General features: G+C 41.8%; 1 protein-coding gene across 1 annotated transcript; it reads right to left on the reverse strand.

Annotated features, from left to right (window-relative positions):
• Nucleotides 1-1,861: 1,861 nt before the first annotated feature.
• HECA (hdc homolog, cell cycle regulator) lies at nucleotides 1,862-22,597 on the reverse strand. The gene is given in 7 exon segments (XM_030448131.1): nucleotides 1,862-2,262; nucleotides 2,264-2,299; nucleotides 4,998-5,152; nucleotides 8,170-8,236; nucleotides 8,239-9,212; nucleotides 11,639-11,658; nucleotides 22,401-22,597. Coding segments are annotated over 7 exon segments (1,596 nt in total). The 3' UTR covers nucleotides 1,862-2,115.
• Between the last annotated feature and the right edge of the window lie 99 nt (nucleotides 22,598-22,696).

Genomic DNA, 22,696 nt, shown 5'->3' on the forward strand with positions numbered 1-22,696 from the left:
GATGGGCAATGGTCCCACTGCAACTGGTCTCAAGTGTTGTACCTGGTTTGGTTGGTAACCACACCAGGACAGAGTTAAAAACTGCCCCAAAATCCCTCCCATAATTCTCCTTAAGAAAGGAAACAGATTTTTCCCAAACTTACAAACAGGGAACAACTGTAGCAAAACCCAAAACCAAGCACAGAAGAAATGCCAGAAGCAGTGGAGCACCAGTGATGAAGGCTACCACTGCCTGCTAACATTGTTGTTGAGACCAGCAGTGGGTCACCAGTGTATCTGGATGAGACAGAGAGTCCAGATGTGAAAAAACATTAACATTGAGCGGCCTGGCTTCCAAGGACATCACTTCTTGAGTCAGCAGTAAATGATCCCGCCAACTTAAGCCCTCTGTGCAGCTCGAGTATTACCAGAGAGAGGCTAATGCTAAAAGGAGCTAATTCTGCAGTGAAGACAGCCAGGAAATAAAAACTGTGAACTTGGCATTTTATGCATAAAGGAAACGTGGAAATTCTGCTCAAGTTTTTATGTGCACATTAATTCCTTAACTTAGCCAAAAAGAATAATTCTCATTCCAGCATATGAAACACTTTTTTTTTTGGCTTCTGACATTTTTGTTTTCTTCCCAGGGTGCAGAGTATCAAGGCCATTTTCAAGATCATTATTTCAACAATCGCTTTTAAAAAGATTCTAATTTAGGATAATCAAAACAGCTTCAGAAGGAACAAAGCATAATTCCACCTCGGTAAACAGAAACAAAAGCCACACCTCTCAAGTGGACAAACACTCCATAAACACATTATGGAGAAAAGAAAAAAAAAAGCCCCCACCTCCCCTAAATGTCATCTGGCTTGAGAACACAAGCAAAAGATTTAATGACTCAAATTCAAGAAGGGAGGAATGGAGATGAAGAAACAACTGCAGTCTACAGGGTCAAAGGCCCTCTGGTGCAAATTCACCACCTAATGCTTAGTCTTTTATGTATAGCACAGAGACTTGTAGAAAGTAAATACATTGTTTGCTTTCTTAAAAGCTCCATATTTTTATATCCTGGACATAACACAATTTTGAAAAGACAAAGGTGCACCAAATAATTGTTTTTAAAAAGCAATGCCACGTTCATTCTCAGTACCTCTCAACTCTTACAGGTCTGACAGCCCAGATCCCACTTCATGGTCCTCCCTCCCTACCAGTCACACCCAGCAGCAAAGCCTGGGCCTTGGCAGACACATATAAACACATCCCCATTCAGGCTCAATCTGTTCCTTCACTAAAATGTCTGTGAAGAAAGACCTTTTAGTTGAAGCACTTTAAGATCTCCAGCTTGTTTTGGTAGGAATAGATGACCTGGATGGGCACGTGACAGCCCCAGTGGAAGCAGCAATATCACTATATACTGACATCAGTGGAGGGCAAACACACACCAAATGCACATGGCAGGAAGCTGTTATGCCAAAAAAAAAAAAATTCTTTCCAAGACTGCATTTTCTGGCATATATTACATTCACTTGTCACAACACCTTAATTTACCCATCTAGGAAATAGTTAGGATAGAAAGCCTGCTGAGCTGATGTGGCAGTACAGGGCCAGCTCCTTTGCCCATGGAAACCAGTGTAAAAGGCTGAATACCTTAAGAGTAACAGGACAGTTTCTTTCCAAGGATTTCCCATAGCCACCAAGTTGGTGGGATGACAACCCTACACAATACCCACTTTCCAACCACATGTTTCTCTGTCCTGTACGTCTTCCCAAGCCCTTCCTACAAACTGTATTACAGTTACAAAAAAAAAAACAAAACAAACAAAAAAAACAAAAAAAAAAAAAAAAACCAAACAAACAACAAAAAAAAACCCAGCCAAACAAAAAAACCTCGAATATTTTAGCTGAGCTTAGCCCATACTTGGGATATATGAAAGGCTATTAAATGGCTTGCCTCTAGCCTTCACAGAGATCTTGTCAGGAGGACTCTGGTTTTAACAACATGTATATTTACATATTAATATGTACACAGACAAAGAAGCTGCTCTTTCAGTTAGAAAAGAAATCAAAATTTCATCACAGAATGAATCCTATAAAAAGATATGTAATAAAGTTGAAATACCCATAAAATAGCTATTACTAAAGCAAAGCTTTCGTCAATAAGCCTCCAAAAACTTTAAATGAAGAAAATGGCTTCACGAAGTGGTAGTCTAGATTTCCACAGTGAGGACACTGCTGGACGTTGCTGTATTCAGAGAAATACTGCATGCCAATCCGTACATCTAGTTACTGGCTTCCCACAGTGCTTACAGTTCAGTCGAGCCTGTAAAAAACAAACAAAAAAGTCTTTTGAAATAAACAAACTTACCTCTGCAGAAGGTATCACATCACAGTATCCATCTGCCCTGCCCACTCCAGCAGGAGAGGGGGAAAGTTAGGGAAAGGGCAATGGGACCTGCTGGTAAAAACAGTAGGAGATTCCTCACCAGGATGGATAACTCAAAAGGTATACACAATGTTTTCACATTGAATACCATCACCACATTCTGGAGAGTAAGTTGCCTCCCACTCTGACTGACAGGAGGCAGAGAATTTCAAAGTTTATACACACACACACACAGAGGATTGTTTTGGGGATTCCTCAATCCCCAGCACAAGAAGTTCTGTCTCAATAAATAGTTAATGAAGTACTGAAGCAAAGAGAGAAATTTTGCATTTGTACCATGCAATTCAAGAATCTAGGTTGACATTTGAACATGATCTGTCTATGAAATATATCAGCATTTCAATCTTTTGACTTAACAATTATACCTCAATCAATTTTATCAGCATGGCATGGTATTGTACCACTTTAGGTATCTAGTTAAATATTTCTAATACATATCAGATTACACAAACTAAACATCACTTCAAGCACACAAACTGTTCTATAAAATCCAGCTGCGAAAGGACCAACATCAGTGGGGTGGGCATGAGAAATAATTAAAGGTCAATGTTGAGAACAGACAGAGCTATTAATGCTCAGCAGTAACAAAAAACCCCTATGTCTTCAGAAGAAATCTAGTTGGGTAAACCCATTCCATTTAATGTAAAGAAAGCAACAGGCAGTGTGAAAGCTCAGCAGCTGTTTGAAACACTCGGGAGAAGCTGAAGAGATCTGAGACCATAAAGGAGCTTAAAAGTAAAGGTGTCAAATGAACAGTGAGAGCCTGAGCTGTACCATAGCTGAACCTTGCAGCCCAATATGCTAATGAAAGCTTCAGCTAATAACTATAAAGAATAAAAAATAGTTGTGTTGGTTTTTTTTCACCAATCTTTATTTAAGGAATTTTATTGGGATGCAGAGAGGAAGAAATTACTAAGGCACTATTGCCGTTGAGACAACACTCAAAAAGAAACAACCCATCAGAACCACAACTGCTTGGTTTGCCTGCTCTGCTCCAGAAGCAGAAATTCTAACAAATGTGATTAAGCAGGGAAAGGATTTTTATAATTTTCTTAATCAAAGTTTTGCTTTCCCTCTTGCTACTGTCCAGCACATCAGCTAGATGCTTAGTAACCTGACAGTGGCTGCATTATCCTATATGCACAGTTGTCATGCATAATTAAATATTTTGAAATAAGGCATGAAATTATTCAAAACAGAAATTAGAAAGGCAATTCAGAGTTAGATTATATACCATATTTAAATGTCATTCCTTTGTATGCACAGAATCATCTGTAACAATCACGGTGAAACAATAATACGTATTATCTGGCAATCACAGTCACTGCAGCTAATGATTTCATAGTCGGTTCTATTACTTACCATGTTCTGTCACACTGTCCATTAATCATATAATTAAGGCTCTTGTACAATAAGGCCTCAATTCTTGTCTTGTACATTGAACAGAAGCAATTGAGATTTAAATTTGCTGGCTTTTACAGAGCTAACAAGTCAGCATCAGGTTTTTATCTTTAAAAGTCCCTATTTTAAAAAGTTAGTCCCAAGAAGCACTAAATTTGGTGTCTTTTGCTAAAATTATTAGCAATACCATTTTATCCAATAGCAGCAACACCATTTGTCTTTTGAGCCACAAACTTTGGTAAATCTGTTAAATTTAGAATTAAATTACATTTTTGTATATTGGCAAAACTATATTTTAGATTGCTTTTAAGGACACATGATACCCGTGAAGTTCTCATACTCTGAATAAATGCATCTTTGCAAGGCTCTTGATCTCCCCCAGCAACAACAGCTGTGTGCTCAAAGGCAACATCTGGCTCCCAAGCTTCCTGAGTGGACCACTGAGCCGTTCCCAAAGAGCACTCGGTGCTTCTCCCACACAACAGAAGCCCATCACCACACAGACAGTGATCTTGGACACTGACCACCCTGATGCCCCAGGCAATTGTCTACTCCAGAGTAACCCCAGGCTCAGATATTTCTCATCCAAGGTATAGATAAGGTGAGCATTTAATAAAAACTAAGGAGCTTCAGGCTGTGGCAGAGTACCCCCATCAGTCAGTTGTGGCAAAGACAAATCAGACCTGGGTAATCTCCAAGCATAAGGACTCTTTAGACCTTTTTGATCTCTTGGCTTTTTTGCTGTAATTATCCTATGACAAAATACAATTCAAGCAACTAAAAGAAACTTGCATATATGAAAGATGGGCTAAAAATGTGCAGTCGTTATTGAAATACTACTGGAATTATATCCAATTCCAGACAGATTTGCTAGTGATCATCCTATGCATCAGATTTAATTGTGGATGCATTTAAAGGGGCTTTATTTGAAAACAGAAGTATTAACCATTGATTGGCTTTTGTATTGGCTTTTGTCTAGCTATATTTATAGGCCTTTGTCCCTCCCAAGTTAAGACAAAGGGACAGGGGCTCAGTCAGCTTTCTTGCATTGCACTCATAGGCACAGGCTGGAAATGAAGGACAGAAGGGAAGGGAGAGGAAAACACAAACCTTGGCTTTACTTAATAACAGTTGGAAATTCACCTTATGAGTCTTAATTACTTATGGTACTAACCTGACAACAGGGAGATGCTGCCAGAATATCGTAGGTATACATAGTTCCCAGCTGATGCCAACTTCCATCCCATCGGGACTTGCACTTAATGCAGATAATTTTGTGAACCCCTTCTAAGCAGTCTACACAAACAGCATAGAGGTGCATAAGCCTTCCTGTGGACAGGAAACACACTTCTTCAGGAGACCAGAACAGAAGATTGAAACAAACATTTCCTGCAATGTCTTATCTGCCCTTTAGCGATATAAATCACACCCCATTGATTTTTTTTTTTCTTTAGGGTGAATGATAAAAAAAAAGTTTTTCTCAGGGAAATACAAAGGGTTTCACTGAACCTATTTTCCATGGATGCAGAACTCAGGAATACGTCATCACCCTTTCCACCCTCTCTTCTTCCATTTGCTGGTAGACCTTGGCAAAATATTTAATAAAAGGAAATGCTGAAGAGCTATGAACAGATGCCAGGTTAAGCTATATGATCAGCTGCAGTGTTTCCAAAACAAGGACTGTGCTCTAGCTTCATCCTCACCTGACAGAAGTGGAGAAATGTTGATATTAGCAAGCTGGGTACAGATTCATTTAACAGCTTGCCAAAATCTGCCAGCAAAAAGGGAACTACGGAACTAATATTCCTCATGGAAAAAAGCAACAGTCAGAAGAGCAATTTACTTTCAGATATATTTTCCCTGATAATTCATTTGCAGTGACTATGTTTAAAGCATTATCTATTACACACACACAGACTTGTAACATGGCATTCAGGACTATCAAGCTCTATCATGACCTTAGGCTCTGTATCCACAATGACTTTAAAAAAATGAGTTATATCAACTTCCATAAAAATCAAGCAGCTCAGTCTTGAAAATGAAATATTTTCTTTGCATAAATGTGACTAAGTGCACCAATGCAAAATCCTAGATGAAAATGTCACACAAAACAAAAAGCCCTACAAAAATTACAAGGCATCTCCATTAAGCCTGATCTGTAGTGATTGAATTGATTTGTAGTGTAATAGTTGACTACTAAAAATGGGCTGACAGAGAGTACCAATTCTGTAATATTGCATATTTTGCACTGCTATAAAAGACAAAGAAATACTGCAGTTGTAGATCAGCTACAAAACAGGAATGCATATAATATGTGTTTCTTTTGGATTGCAATTTGTGCTATTTATCATCCAAGTACTGAACACATCACAACCTGTAATTTAAAGAACACACACATCTTGTACTCTCTCTAGATAACAGTGAATAAAACATCAACCATTTATGCTCAGTCCATATCTGATACTTTAAAACTAATGGCCTTGGTTTTAACTTGATTTGGTTTTTAAGCCAAGTATTTTAGAAAAATGAGAAGACAAACCAGATTGTTATTAAAATTTATATACAAAATAAACTAGCTGCTATGAACTGATAGAAACAGTTACTCCACACTGAAATGTTCCACTTTAAAAAATGTGTGGTGAGACTGAAGTGCAAATAGAATGAACTCAGTTCCTAAAGTGAACACTCAAGATTAGAGACTTTCAAATAATTCCACGCACAGAAGTTTTGTGTTGTGCAGGTAGACAAAATAATTTTCCTCATCTGAAGTTCTGCACTACTCCCCCACATTAAAATACTGCACTTCTCCACCACTTAATTTTCAGGATCCTTATCATATACGAAATGAGGCACCTAATATCTTAAACATGCCTGAAATAAAAGAAGTTCTTTTCTGTACTGAAGAGGAAATAACACCCTGGAACAGCACCTTACAAGCTTAATTTCATTTCAAAGCGTACTTCTGATAATACCTAGGACAAGGAGGTAAAAATTTTAACAATTAATTAGTAATAGTATCTTGTCTGAGCAAGCTTTTCAGATGTATTATCCAATGGGTAAGAAGCAATTAATTAAAAAAAAAATTAAACAGAGTTTCATTTTTAGTGGCAAATGTTAACAAGTGACGAGTTTCACTTTGACTAAGCCAGGTGTTAGTACTCAGAAAATGGCAATCTTGTGTATGCCTCCCCACCAAAGCAAATAAGCACTGTTATCTCACAGACCTATATACTGTTTATCTGGCAGAATTTTTAGCTTGTATATTTGCCTATCGCTTTTTCTCTTTGAAGTACATTAAGCAAGACAGAAACAATAATGTTAGCATGAATACAGTTTAGTGGTTGTATTGGTGATTTAAGGAAATAAAAAAAAATACAAAGTTGCTGAGCAAAGGAATATTCCACAACACAGATTATGAATATGCATGGGATATAACAGATTTTACTGAAAGAAGAGAAACTCAGATGTTAAAATACCTTTCATTAATGCCTACATACTTTTCATCATTTAATTCTATGGTTCTGAACACCAAACTACCAATGCTTCCTCCGACTTATTTCAGCTGTGCTGGCTTGCCAGCAGGCTGCAGGACAGGCCAATTTTGCTGTGTACCACCTGATCACTTACTTAGGGACACAGCTTTCAGAAAGAGATGCAGGTCAACCTAGCCCATACCTGTTTGATCCTCTAGAAGAGAAAAGTATTGAATGTCTTGGTCTCAACTCAGCTCGGAGCAGGACATGATCAGGATGCAGCCCAAGCAGGCAGTAGTTTGGCAGTAAGTCTAAATCCCCCACTACACCATCACTGCTTCAACCTACCATATTAAAAGCTTATTTTTACCACGTCCAGCCTCTCCAGGTCAGTCTTAACGTAGGCCAGACTATAGTCCTTTCCATATTAAGAAACAAAAAAGTTTGCTATAAAGCAAAACCTATTCTCTAGTCTGAAAGCTGATGAGAGGAATCTCGTCTCACTGGCAGCACAAACAGAACTTTCACCCATGCTGCAGCACACTTAAAATTTTGAGGTATAACTTGGAGTGAAGCTCACAAGCACAAACACGCAGTGGTTGGAAAACCTTCCCATGGTCTGCCTGGAAACCAGATGAGAAATCTCCTAGTTGTTCACCCAAACACAAGGCTTTCTACACAGCATTTGCTTTTTGCAATTCCTTTCAATCTGACACGTGATTATTTTGGACATAACTTCAAGCTCTACAGAACTGCTTAAAAATGCAGAATTGGGATGAAAGTCTGTAATGGGGGGGGGGGGGGTGAGACAGGGCACAGAAGGCAGTTTCCATCATTTAATGAAGCCTAGCATGACTGACAGACAACCTGTACCTTGAAGGTGACAGGGAACATCATATTCAATCTCATCGTGTCTCGATGGGCTAAGGAACAGGGTCCCCATTCCACCAGGGGAAACTGTTCAAACACTGGCAGCGCCCTGTGGCATAGCGCACAGTTTACAACGTTCCTGTGGCTGGCACTAAGAGCAGCAAGGATAAACTTCCGAAGGTCCTCCCCTTGGCCCACCTGGGCATCGTCTTCCATCCGCACGTGGAAAGTATTCAACTTATGCCTGGGGATGTGAGTAAGCAGCTCGGATAGATCGAGCCTTCTCAAAAACTGCACGGGGGCATCAAAGTGTCCCGATCTATGTGCTGGCAAACCAGATGCCCCGTAATCAAAATGCGCGTTCCTGAACATGCCCCCGCCCGCCATGTTCTTCTTGTGGGGCTCCAGGTGGATGGCATTCTTCAAAAACTCCCCCAAGTACCGCGAGGAACGAGGGCCACTGAAGTGCGTGGGGGCAAGAATAGAGTAGCCGGTGGGCGGGGACTGGCCGGGAGAGACACAAGGAGAACGGACTCCATAGCTGCCACCCATGACACCCTTCTCCTGGGAATTCTGCCTGTCCATTGAGTGCCTTCGTTGGATGTCATGACTCAAGCCCTTCTGCGGCTTGTTGGCCGGCCTGCCCTTTTTGGCATCCTCTGCCGACTCTGCCATTGACCTTCCCGTGCTCTTCTCCAACACCGACTTTTTCTTCTTGTCATCTTGCATTCGCTTCACCTGGTACCAGTCCGTATCCTTCTTTAAATGACCCTGCCCACACCGACAGGAGCAGAAGCGAAAAGCAAGGTCATATCCCTTCTTTGTCCACATGTTTTGGCGACATTGCTTTTCGTTCCAGCTCCTGGCTCTGCCAATGCAATTGAACTGGACGAGAATGCTGCTTTCCCACTCATAGAAGCACTGAAGATGCATCCAGGTGCTGTATGGACAATGTTCATTATTGCATATAACCTTCTGGTAGTCATCCTTCTCAAGGTCCACTGGCCTTCCAAAGCTGCAGATCAGTGGAGTAGCACATGGAGCTTCTGTGGAACATAAAACAGATACATTAATAACTTCATGGCCCATTTATCACACTACTCCTTTAAACACTATGCCAAATACACTCGTGAGCTCTTACTCATGAACTGTATTAATGAAGGACCCACAAGCACTAGCTCTGGATCAGGGCAAAAAGCAGCCTTTGCCAAAAAAAGCTAAGTAGGTGAAAGGAGATACAGAAATAATGAAAGAAGGAAACAAATTGACATTACAGTTTGTTTAATATTCAAAGCCAAAGCACCTCAGAAGCATTAGCACTCTTCAAGGGTTTGTGGATACCGTTGCAAAGGCTTTAAGAAGCAAAGAGAAAGCTTTGTGGATGTTTCTGGAGGTTTGGTGTGTTTTTTTTAAGCCTGAGAGGCAACATGGGGAGAACACACAGAGATGTTTGTTTGAAGAACAAGTAGGTAATACAGCCTGGCTCTGCAATCACAGGGAGAGGCAGGAATTGATCTTTTCTTTGGGAGTAAGCAAGAGACAACAGCTAGGGAAAGAAAGAGGAAACAGGACTTTGAAAAGCAAGACAAACAGCTTATGTTCCTGGTGCAGAAATGAGGGCCTTCATTATGTTGCTCAGGCAAACATAGACTGTACCACCATCACTGACCTACTGGATAATGAAATTTCACAAACCAAATAGTTCTGCAGCACAGGACTGGTTAAAAAAAACAACTGCCACATAATCTTTTATCAGCAAAGTAGGAAGCAGCCTTTGGTACATTCCTGAGCAAAGAACACTTAATTTCAATTCTCTCCCACAAAGTCTTTCTGCACAAAAATGCTCTAGAAAAAAAGTTCTGCATTTACAATCAATAATGTTACCTCCTCCCTCACCAAAGTACTACGGACCACATTTGACTCCCATTTCTCAGTTGCAGCTGGGAGGCACAGAAAAGACAGGAAATTTTCAGTTGGCGTTTCTATTAGATCTTGAGTTTCTAATTATGAAGTTTTTTAGAAGCTTATTCAAGTATTACAATTATTTCTACTCTGTATTTCTGACTTCCTACTTCCTCCACTTCACAAAAAAATACTGCTCCAACAGGGCTGGCAGGCTGCTGGATTATCTCTGAATTGCTGTATTCAAACACTAGCAGGCTTCCTCAGGGTCTTCCGTGGTCAAGTGCTGCCACACCCCATGTGAAACAGAGCAAAAAGCTCCCTGCAGTTTCCCAGCCCCAGCCAAAGATCCAGGACTTGAAGGAGAGGTACCTTGTGAAGAGAGGCTGCTGCAATCTATGGTTTTGCTTGTTTTTTTTTAAATTTTATTTTATTTTTCCTTAGATCTTCAAATTTCTCTCTCATAAGCAGGGAAAAAAACACCACTTGGTTGCATGCTCTTAATCCTGTTCTTGTCATTGCTAACACAAACAACACCATGTAACTTGCAGTAGCTTGATGCTGCTACATTCACTTTTACTCAGACTCTCAGTAACAGCCACAAGACCCGTCATCACCTGTCCTACATCTGCAATACACAAACCAGATGCTTACAACAACAGATTATTTGCCATGCTAGTGGTTTTGCCCTTTCTCAATAATTTCTGTTAAAAGTCTATAATCAAACAAGATCTCCAAGGTTACCTTCAGTAAATTCAAGGCTATGGAAGCTCTTAAAGCTTGTTTACCCAGAATAGATGAGTACAAAAAGCACAAGAATATTTTCCTAGGTTGCTCCCTGAAAGATGCTGCCTCCTTCACCTCATTTCCCTGCCTCTGTTTCAAAAGCATCACAGTTGCAAGGAGAATTTTCTGCAATACCTGTCACTCAGGGACTGGCCTATAAATGGCAAGCAAAGCACATTCCCAAAATCATTCTCTTAAAGAAAAAAAGAATAAAATAAATAAACAAAATCAGCCCACTTTATTTCAAAATATGGGCTTGTTCAGTCATTAAAACAAATTACCAAATTCAAAAGACCAGAGGCTTTTCATAGGGACTCTTTGGAATTTTCTTAACTCATCGTCTCAGGTCTCTGAAAAGCCCACTAAGAACATGCAGGTTTGGAGATGTCCCTGAGAAGCATGAATTTTATTGGCTACCAATGAGTAATTTTTGTCCACATTTTTTACTGTGTATTGTTTAGCATCACGTCAGTGGGCTGGCCAAAAGCAAAAGTGAGTGATACCTTATCTGCTCTGAAACAAAATCTGTCAGTTAACCAGATCAAGGAGCTCTCCCACGCTTTCTCCCAGACTTCAGTTCGAGCCATGATACACCACACCAAGCATCTCTGCAAAGTTTTTTCTCTGTTGTCAGTTATTCTTTCATTATATTTAGGGACTGAAAGTATAGCTTGCAATTATAGCATCATTATGCAATTTATCAGGCAAGAAGCCAGTTAAACCGACACCATTAAAGGCAAATCATCAGAAGTTAGATGTGCAGCAAGATACCAGAAGTATGAACAGTTCTCACTTATGCATTTCCTGTAGTCATCTCTTTTGGTGCATATTCCTTTCCACCACTGCCAGGAGGCAGGAAGAAAGAATATGCCAAAAATCCACTCACACTCCCCCTGTGATTCAGAGTGTAAGTGTAATAACAGTCACAGGTATAATTATAGCTGATAGCCAAGAAAGTTACTATACAGACAAGCCTAGAGATTTTCACTTTAGTATAAAGATTTTACACTTGTTCATCTATACGGGCAGAGTTAACTGACTAAAAAAGAGAGTATTTCCTTGTTTTTGGTTTTGGATGCAAAAAACATATGATCTCTAGCCCACTGAGAAGTTTACAGTCTCTTCATTATGCTGACAAAAAGTGAAATTAATGAAGTGGTTGAAATACAGAAAAAAATACCACAGCCCATGTATTGCACTGAACATACCCATAATTATTTGATTAAGATAATGTACTGGGTGTTTAGAGGCTATTGTAAAGGTGACTTTCAACAGATTTTTTTTTTCCTCCTTTTCTTTGGTTGGTCAGTGAATGGACTGTGAAATGCAATCTTCTTCAGCTTCTCTTAAATTCTCAGAATTTCAGAGATGCCAGATTGCCTGAGGAGGTCTACAGCAGCTGAAAGAAAGCAACGGAGTGAACAAGAGCCTTCTCCCATGCAAGAGACTCCACTGAATTGTTTAATGTTGGCACTGAGATTGCTCTGGAAAACACACATTGCTAAGAGGAGAAGCTGGTATCTGTTTACCTCTTCTAGAAACACACCTGACATTTCACTACTGTCACTGCAGTGGCACAGGAAACACCAGAAAAGCAACAGATCTCTGTCATGCCAGTCAAAGCACCTGCTTTCACTAATACAGGCTTGTTATTCACACCTTTGAAAGTGCTCTGGGTTATTTAATCATTTTATAAATGAGACAAAGCACTTATTATAGAATTAAAAGACATTTTAAATTGTTCTTATCAAGCTCTTCAAAAATTTTTATCAAGCCCTTCTATTTCACATTTATCAGAAATGCATTTTGATATTATTCCTCAGAAAGACAGAACTAGAATCACCATCTTAATATTTTATAACAGTACAATGATTGCTGTCAAGAAAGAGAATAAATGAGAGTAAATAGAAATTCACAAGGCCAAATTGCCCATCTACACCAGCAGCACTAAGCTGGTTTGTCACCTAAATATAATTTGCTTCCAAATAGCTCAGCAAGATTTCTAGCTTCTGAAGTTATAAAATCGAACTTCAGGAAAAACAAATGATTACCAGGTATCAAAGTAGCATCCATTCTCCCAGCAGACCCTTCTGAAAGAATGACTAAATGACCACAAAAATAGCTGGTCTATCTCTCAGTTTCAAGATGGTTTCCTCAGCCTAGGAGAACAAAACAAGACAGCATGCAGTTTGTGTAGCAGAATGGCTTTGAAGTTTTGACACAAGTGCATGGCTGTAACAAAGACTGCCAAGCTGCAAGTACAATTGCATGCTGCTTTTTTTGTAGAAGTTATGTTTCTACATAAAAGACATGTTTTCTCAATATTCCACTGTAGTGATTTTCATAAGTAATTTTGAAAACAGTTGAAAGGAGGAGCACAAAAAATCCCTCTGAGCCAGAAATTACATACAGTATTCCTAACAAGCATACATTTGAGCAAAGATAGTTCACTGTTTAAACAAGCTTACATCTTATGTTGACAGAACTACCACAAAATTAACTTCTTATTCAAAAATGAGAACCTGACAAAAGAGTAGCTGGTTTGGGTATTTGGCTTTTTCTCATTTTTTTGGTCCAGGTTTATAAACATTAATAAAAGCCAGGAATAGAAACAGCTGAGATGAATCTCCCTAAAAAAAAAAAAAAAATAAAGAAAGCTACATTACATAGTTTCTACATTTTAAGAAAAACAAAAAAGGGTATATGAAGACCACCCTTCCCATTTTCTGACCCAAATGAAAGGAGCAGAACAACAGCTGCCTTAGGAACTTCCCTTTGGTGAAGTAAATGGAGGAGAATGTTGTTTACTTCTGTTTACACACCCATTATAAAAAGCAAAGATGCACCCAGCAAGCCAAATGCAATGACTCCACAGCTTTGGTTTCGTGACTGCTCTCGTTTGCTCCAAGTCCTCAATGCAGATGCCTAAAGCAAAATTTGATCTTCCTCCTCCATGTTTCCACTTTATCCATTGGGTTAAGTACCAGTTTTTCAGTCACTGGACAGAAAAATACAATTATTTCCTGTATTCATTGGCGCAGGTTTCATCTTAGCACACAGACTTGCCATGGCTGGTAAAGCTCAAGTGAAGTGTTAAAGATGTGAGGCTGGAGCAGAGGAGAGAGAAACCCAGATGCTGTTGAAAGGGACAGTCCTACTGTCACCCTAAAACAACTGTCGGGAGACAATTGGTTGTTATGGATCTGGAATGGGAAATCACTTTATAAAAAGGTAAGGTCTTGGCACCAGATCAGCTGCGAGACACTTACTATGGCTTGGTTTTTGTCTGCTGTTACTCTAGTATCTCATCATCTATCTAACACCAAGGACACTTTACTTGCCAGTGCATTACCCAGGCCAGAAAAGGTACCTGTGGGACACAACGCTTTGCAAATCAAGCACTTTAACCTCTGCCACTGCTTTCCCACAAACAGTGCTCTCTTCACAACCCTACACAGCTCAGAATTGTTTGCTCTGCCAGCTTGAACCAGAGCTGAGTCATTTCTGTGGAAGGCTACTCCCTACCAACCATCTGCATGAATTTTCTGAATCTCCTCTGCCATCAGCATAGCTTTATTTTAGTTGAAGCAATACAATATTCTCATGCTAATGCCTGTAATGCATCTGTAGAAAATAAGCCACCATCACAACAACAAACCAGAATGAAGAGAAAACCTGTAACAACTGTCCATAGTGTTTGCTTTGGAGAATTTTGGAATACAATCTAATATTCAAAAGATTACTGAGATGTGATAAAAATGGTATTGCCATATGCATAACTGGTTAAACAGTACAGCTAATACAGCAATGATCAGCCACTTTCCTAAGTGAGAAGACTGCAATGGGAAAAAAAATCGATTCACAAGTGGATCTAAAAGGCATGCTTAGATCTTCAGTGCAACAACAACAAGTAAGAGCCAGCAAATAGTAAGAGAAGGCTTTCCAAACAGCTCAGCTCACAGCCTCTGTTGATAACACTCACTGATAATGACTTACATCTCTCCAAAACTTTTTAAGCCATCTTTGCAGACTGATCAAGACGAAAGTTTCCAGCCATTCTCCAAGAGGGAGGGAAAAAAACAAGTCAGCAATATCTGGCAAGCTGCCTAAAACACAAGTTTTCTTCTGTAACACGAAACTTCCTCTTATGTTCTTGGAATGAGAAGCCACCACCTGCAGTCCATCTGCAGTGAGCAAGGGACAGAGCTCAGGCTGGTGTTAAACCCAGCACAGACCCACCTGATTCACCCTCAAAGAGACACTGACCCCAAACAGACCGTCATTGCAATGGGAGTCTGGTCCATAGCTTTCCACATGTAAACACCTACATATTGACACTTCTGTGCCAATCCAGAGCTCAGTCCTACCCAAAGGACCAGGTAGCTGAAGCCAACATTTACATTCAGAAGGGACTTGGAGAGCACAGAACCATAAGTATCCTGTGTCTCCTCGGCACACTCAATCCATGTACAAGAGTTCACTAGTTCTATTACGTGAAGTGATCACCCAGAAAAGATTCCAGGTACTTTGGAGCTGCTAAACCCTAGTTCACCTGGGAACTCAGATGATGGAACTCCTGGAAGGCTCAGTATTTGCTAGAACCATCTCCATGCATTTCACTTACATTTCACCTCACATTTGGCCTCCAAGGGAGTCTCTTCACAAAAAACAAACAAAAAACCCAACCAAAACAAACAAACAAACAACAAGAAAGGCTTGCAAGTACCTATCAGTGGGAAGATCCCAAGGAAATGATGAAGGCTTAATTCAAGCCTGCCACATTCACACCTCCAAATTTGCAGCACAGTCAGGGCCAGTGCCCCTTTATGGAATCAGCAATAAGCAGGTGATAGAGTCAGTCATCTGTGGCTATAACTCAACCACCTACTACCAGCTCAGCCATCACCTCGCCTAAGTAAGCCAGCAATTCAAGAGCAAAACTGTACAAACTAAGGAGGACAGACACTTAGATGTGCATAGTAGTTTTGCTTTGCAGTTTGCTTATACAGACATCTGTGCTCAAAGCTGGACCAACCACATATGCCCCTGAAATCTACCTTAAGAATTCACATGGTCTTGCAGAAGTCACCATAATCTGTACAGTTATCACCTAGCCAACTCAGCCAATTTCTTTTTGTTTAGTAACCATTGTACTAACACAGAAAACAATCACCAGTTCTGGCTTTTGTTTGGGATGTAAAGACCCTCTAGACCTTCTCTGCACAGGAGAAATCTTGCCCTGGCTTAGGCTGTAATACCCTCAATCCAGACAAAAGTATCACCAATTCACCATACCAAAGAGAACAGGCCTGAGCCTCCACCTGTATCAGCACCAGGGCCACCAATGTCAGCACCAGGACAAACAATGCCAGTCAAGTCCCAGTAGTCCCATGTGAATTCTGAGTTGGCTAAACCAGGTCAGGCAACATTTAGTCCTCCATGCCACAAACAACTTTGCCTGGGCCAGGAAGACTCCTTGCACTCCTTAGTCTGGGGTGGATTTTTCTGGTTAGTTATAGTTAATGCTGAGATTAGTGACCATCTCAAGACTGGTGGGCATTAGCATGTTTTGAACATCAGCTGTTGCTTTGTCCACACATTAACGAACCTCACAAAAAAGCTTTTCCACCATGAAATTCTCCCTCTGTAGCCTTCTACTAGCTTTTAATAGCTTGAAATACTATAGAAACTAATGCTGATGTCTCAAGAAACAGACATCCTAATGACTGAAGCAGACTCTAACACACCTGCCCGAGCAAGTTTTCAGTGGCAAACTTCAATTCATGCTGGAAAAAAAGGAGATACATGTGGCAAGCAGTAGATGTCCTAATACAACCCTACCCATTCTATGATTCTATGATTCTACGATTCTTATCCCAAGCACGGATGTAAACACCACAGGCTGGATTTTGCCCCAGTTCAGAGCCTGCTAGCCACTAGACTAAGTTCAAAAGCATAAGAAGGGAAGAGAAAAAGGAGAAAAAGTTAAATCAAGTGGTCTTGGCATCGACATTGCTTTCAAGTCTAGGGCCATTTGTATTATTGTTCTATCCTTCCCAAGTTTCAGATTGATAGTATTTTTATTTTCCATGCTAAAGGCTAAATAAGTTGGTAGAAACTCAGTGGAAAATGGGAGACACAGTCACCTTAGATGCAGTACCCAGCATCTCTGCAAGACAGAAGCTCCTGAGTGCGGAGCTGTCGGCTCAAATAGACATCTCCTTCACGATGCTGTGCTGGCTCCCAGCCCTGCCCATGTGCCATCTCGGGCATCTGTGCAGTACACAGAGACCTTGACTGTGCACTGCTCCCAAAATGGGTATCGGTAGCACAGGAGTGGAGACGGGGAGTGCCAGGCACAAGTAAGAGCCAGGCTCTGACAGGAGCAACCTCCTCTGCCAGCAGCCATTCACGACAGGAACAACAGCAATATCCCTCTCAAGTCCTGGAAGAAGGACTGATAGGCTCTACCATTGCAGGAGAGACAAAGGGAAAGAGATAAAGATCAAAGTGAATGCTCTCAAGATAAATGTCACTGAAGTCTACTGGGAAAAGCCAGTGCTCCACTCAAAATCCTGCAAGCTTTCAAACCAGAATTACCCACTCCAGTGTCTAGATTACTGCTTCAAGAGGACTCTCCGAAATTATTTGAATTTCTATCAAAACTGTTTAAAGAAAGCCCATGCCCTAGCAATGCTGTTGTAATTTAGACTCTTCAAGGATTAGCTGGAGTATTTTACCCTGAGCTGGATGCAAGGTTTACCTCTGCTTTTTCCTCCTCACATATGCTGCAGGAAGAAAAGCAGAGATGGATGGATGCCTGCCAGTCATCATGGTACTTTAAGATCAAAAGATGTCTCAATATGCAAGGGTGTAAGCAAGGCTGAAGAAAACTTACAAATGTCTCCAAGGGCTAGAAATCATTTTGTCACTACTTGTTAGATCACTGGGAGGACGATAGGGGATGAGTACACACGAGGTAAAGCAATCAGTACAAAAACTGTATTTTCTCATAAGAAACCAAACAAAACACCAAGCCTAACCCTTACTCACACAAGAACTACACTTGAGCAAATGACTAACCACATGAGCACAGAATGCTGCCAGGGCACCGATAACCATTTTGATAGCAAACAACTGTTGAAAAAATACTAAATGGGTGTGTACTTACTTGCATGAAAGGAGACACAATTCCATTTGCAAAGATTTGCAGTACGTGAATCGCACTTGCAACAAAAGCATGTAATTGCATAGTTTAAAAAATCCTAAAACGAATATGAAAGTCCTTTCAGACCCAATTTGCATAGATATACACAGTGAAATTTGCATTCAATTGATTTCTGCAATTAGAAGAACTCAATGGAATTATGAAGTAAAATGGTTTTCCTTAAGAAAATTCATAGGTATTAAATTTTGTAGTCAAAACAGAAAAGAAACTTAATTTTCCAGGTGGTCTCACTGATACCATTGGGACTTTCTCAAGCTAAGAAGGTACAAATACTGAACATTGCTAGAGTGCCAAACTGGAATTGGATGTTACATGCAGCAGAGAACATTTGACAGCAAACATTAATCCATGTTTAAATACTACAGCAATTCATGCTCTAAAAATATGTTTTTAAAATAATATTGCCCTGACATGTTTTTGGGCCCTCTCTAGCTATCTGACTTCCAGGACATAATCTGTCGGAGTTTTAAAAAAAAAATCTTAATTGTTGGCAAGTCACAGTTTTCAATCCATTATTCACTGTGGTGCTGACTTATTTTCTTCATACAGTTGTCCTACATTAGCATTTTTATTTGAAAGTAAACCAGCCTTACAAATTTGTAAAACCCAGCTGAAGAGCGTGTAAAAGCACAGCCAGCCATTTTAAACCCAAGTAACTACAGCCAAGTTCAGAGCCTGGCCAGCATGGTGGGCACTGGTTGCACAACCCCTGCTGGTATGACAGCAACCTCCCCCCAGAAACCATGCTCCAGAGAGACTTACAGCAAGCACCCCCACCAGCCTTTTTCCCCTGAAGGACTCATTCCTGGGGATGCTGTATAAATCCTGTAGTGGGGTAAATACACAGCCCCGTGGTACTGCTGAGATTATTTTAATTCATGGCAGCTCAGATTTTCCAGTTTGGTTAAGAAAAGTAGCACATTACCTTAAGAATATAGTTGAAGCACTCTGAAGACAAGGAATCTAAGAAATGAGGCTTAGAGTGACAAAAAATTTCAGTTTCCCTGTGCATTAACCTAGCCCATCCCCAGCCCTGCCCCCGTGACTTGTGCCTCATTCAGTGTAGACAATGGATGCACTTTGGTCAAGAAAGATGCATCTAGCCTATGCAGAATTTCTGCTTGGTCTGATGGAAGAGATAGGAAAGGAAGGCACAGATAGGAAGTGTGAATCCTTGTTGGCATCATCCCAATACCTGCTGAAAAGTTACAGTGCAAGATGTTGAAAAGACATCACATCCGGTCAGTGGTTAGGGTTTCCACCCTCCTGATTCCCACAGCTGGACGTGGAAGCTGAGAACCATTCAAATGCAGTTTGAGCTCTGAACATGCACACGTTAAACCACCACCAAAAAAAATATAAACAAATGCCCTCTTGGGGCAGGCTATGTTTCTCAATAGTGACATCAGAAATTGACTGACAAATTGAATGAAAATTGTGCAGAGTTTGAAGTTAAATTTGTCAAAATGTAAAAGGAAACATCTTTCCACTGTAAAGAGGTGCTATGATGGCATGGTAAGAGCTGCACGGAGAAGTCCTGAGAAACTCAAAGATTCTGTTTGATGATAGCACATGGGGGGGCAGAAACAATACATGGACCACATAATAAACTGTGAAGACTTAAAAAAAAATCTGAACCACTACCTCTTCCCTAAATGAAGCAGGGTCCTGATGGGACTGTATAATTAGACTGTCATAACAACATCATGAAGCAAAGCCAAGGTTTGCACAGACAATCTTGATTTGCAAGCATTAAATCTGCTGCTTTGATCTCTGCATACTTCTGTTTCGCTACATTAATGGAAGAAAACATGATATGCTATTAGGATCATCTACCACTTTTCCAGAGTAATGGTAGAGAAGGAGAGCAATAATACTGGACACATGCAAATTACTCTAGAACAAGATACAGTGATCATGCAGGAAAGAAGAGAGAGCTCAGGAATGAGGGACCCAGAGGACCAGTGAGCCTGAGCAGCACGAGTCACAGCATGCAGCTGCATGATCCCAAAGCAGCACAGTGAGGACCTTCCCTGCACCCAGCATGCTTAATCCACAACCCAGATTATCTCCCATGAATAATCGAGAGTTGACTGTGTACAGCAGAACTCTATTAACCTATAACTCACTGCAGCAGGCCACATCCTCCATAAACTGCTTAGTGATCAATTAACCATAAGTGCACAGCCTCTTACAAAGGTCTTGAGTCTAGTAATGGGATACTTGCCTCCAAGGCCCTGGCAATACTACATAGCTTCATTTCAGATTCATTGGTTTTGAAGACTAAGGGGAATCCATTATTATCATCATCTGATCTTTTCTTGCACATGACAGCCAGATCTCCAGCTCTGTAGCACGAAAGGAGCAGTTTCTCCTTTCATTTCCTGAACCAAAACTGTTGAAAGCTTTGGACTTATCAGCAAGAAAACAATTTACAAAACTTCCAGCTCAGGATTATCTGATGGGCAGTGGCTGATGTAAAATAAAGCTTGCAACTGCATCTATACCTCCAGCCTTTATGATTATCTGAAATGAAAGATATTACTAGACACAATAATCCTGTCTGCTGACCAGGCACTTAGAGCAAATGCCAAAGCCAATGAGGTACCTCTGTTGTGAAAGGAAAGAAAAATAAAAGGGGGGAGGAGGCAGGATTTGAATCAAGGATGTCTCTAACTACATGGAGGAGAAAGAGAAGATGTTAGCTTTCAGAACAGCAGCCTCAACTTCTCAGGAAGTTAGTCAGCACAGAGAAAGGATGCACAAGGTACCTGGGACACACAGTCTTACAGCTGAAGATGACTGACAACCTGTTCAGCTAGCAAGCTGCACCGCTGCCAGTGCTCATTGGCATCACCTTCAGTGGCATCTGCACAAGGAACAACGCTTCATTATCCCCATGCAAAACAGCCACACGGGAAGCCTGCCTCTGTTTTCACTTCTGCATAAGCAAAAATATTGGAAACACTGTTTCTCTTCAGCTCAAAAACTAAATACAAGCCAATGGTGTCATGTATGAGAAACCACCTGCAAAGCAGACGTCCCACATGTTGCATCACTGCAATGAAATAATGATAAAAACGCTCTAGGAATTCTCTTAACTCCTGCTAATCTCTATTTCTCCGCCTTGTTCACTCAGAATAAATAGTAAAAAACCCTCAAACACAACAAACCAACCAATAAAAAAAAAAAAAAACACCTCAAAAAGGAAATTCTAAGCATTCTTCATGATTCTCTGGAGTAAATAACATTCTTATAAAAGCATTCTGGCAAAGACCTTGCGAGCTAAAGTGATTCATAATTAATTGCTAATATTTATAAGGAAAACTTTCCGTTAAATAATACATGGGAGTCAGACATCTTGAAAATCAAAGTAAGATTCGTGGAACTATCCGTTTGGCTAACAGCACCCAGGCAAAACTACCATCACCAAGTATAAAACCAGTTGTAGATACCCTCCCACTTTTTCCAAAGCATAGAGAGCAAAAAGCTGAAGTCCAGCTTGGGAGGAGAAAAAAAACAGAAGCAGGGATTCTGTGTCCCTGTTTGTAAATCTATCAGCAAACCTAAGATGTGAGGGTTCTTGGTTTAGCAAAAGGCCTAATAAAATCCTAGCTTACCCTTAGTTTTAGGCTGAAGTATCATTTTGCAGTAATACCATCTCCAACCATGGAGAGCAAAGCAAGTTTTTGCAAGAAAAACACCTTACCAAAATTGCTGTGAACCAAAACCCAACCCTTCAACCAAAGGCAGCATAAAATGGTTGATGAAAAGTGTGTTAACCTGACAGACACAACTGCTGCCAAATGACAAATAAAACGGACCGAAAAGTGGGACTCCATTTTCAATTGTGTTGAAATAAAGTCGGAATGTTTCAAGTCGGCACTCGGTAAGCGGAGACTCGGTAAGCACCTCCCGCCCGCCACCGGGGATGCGCTCTGCCCCCTGACTGCGCTCCCGGGCGGACACTCCCCCCATCCGCCGCCAAGGCGGAGGCCCTCGTTCTCCGGCGCTCACCGGGCGGGGACACCCCAGCCAGCAGCCCGCCGCGCGTTTCGGGGACATCCCGGCAGCCGCAGCGGTCGTGCAGGGCCCCCCGCGGGGCTCGCCCCTACCCTCGCTGGCCGCCCCTCCTCCTCCGCCCACTCCACCGCTCCCCGCGCATCCCCTCTCGCCGGGCGCTCCTCTACCCCACCGGGCCCCCCCGTGCCGCCCACCCGCCCCCAGCCGCCGCCGGCGCCACCGCGGGCCGCGGGAGGCCGCGGGGCCCGGCCCGCCGCTCACCGCTCTTGACGTCTCCAGGCGCCGCGCCGCCCGCGGCTGTCCCGCCGCCCGCTCCGCCGCCCCCCCGCCGCCGCCGCCCGCCGCCGCCGCTCCCGCTCCGCCGCCGGCCGCGGCCCCGCCGCCTGCCGCCGCCGCGGCTCCGCCGCCCGCCACCGCCCCGTTCTCTTGCTCGTCGCCGCTGCTGTTGGCGCGCTTGTTCTTCTTGCCCTTGCCGCCCTTCTGGTTCGGCATCGCGGGGCCCGGCCGCCGCCGCGGCGGGGCGGACGGCGGCGGCTGCGGAAGGCGCCGCCGCCGCTACCTCCGGCTCATGGCGGGGCCGCGGCGTCCGCG

Source organism: Calypte anna, chromosome 3 (genome assembly GCF_003957555.1).
Source record: "Calypte anna isolate BGI_N300 chromosome 3, bCalAnn1_v1.p, whole genome shotgun sequence".
Taxonomy (NCBI): domain Eukaryota; kingdom Metazoa; phylum Chordata; class Aves; order Apodiformes; family Trochilidae; genus Calypte; species Calypte anna.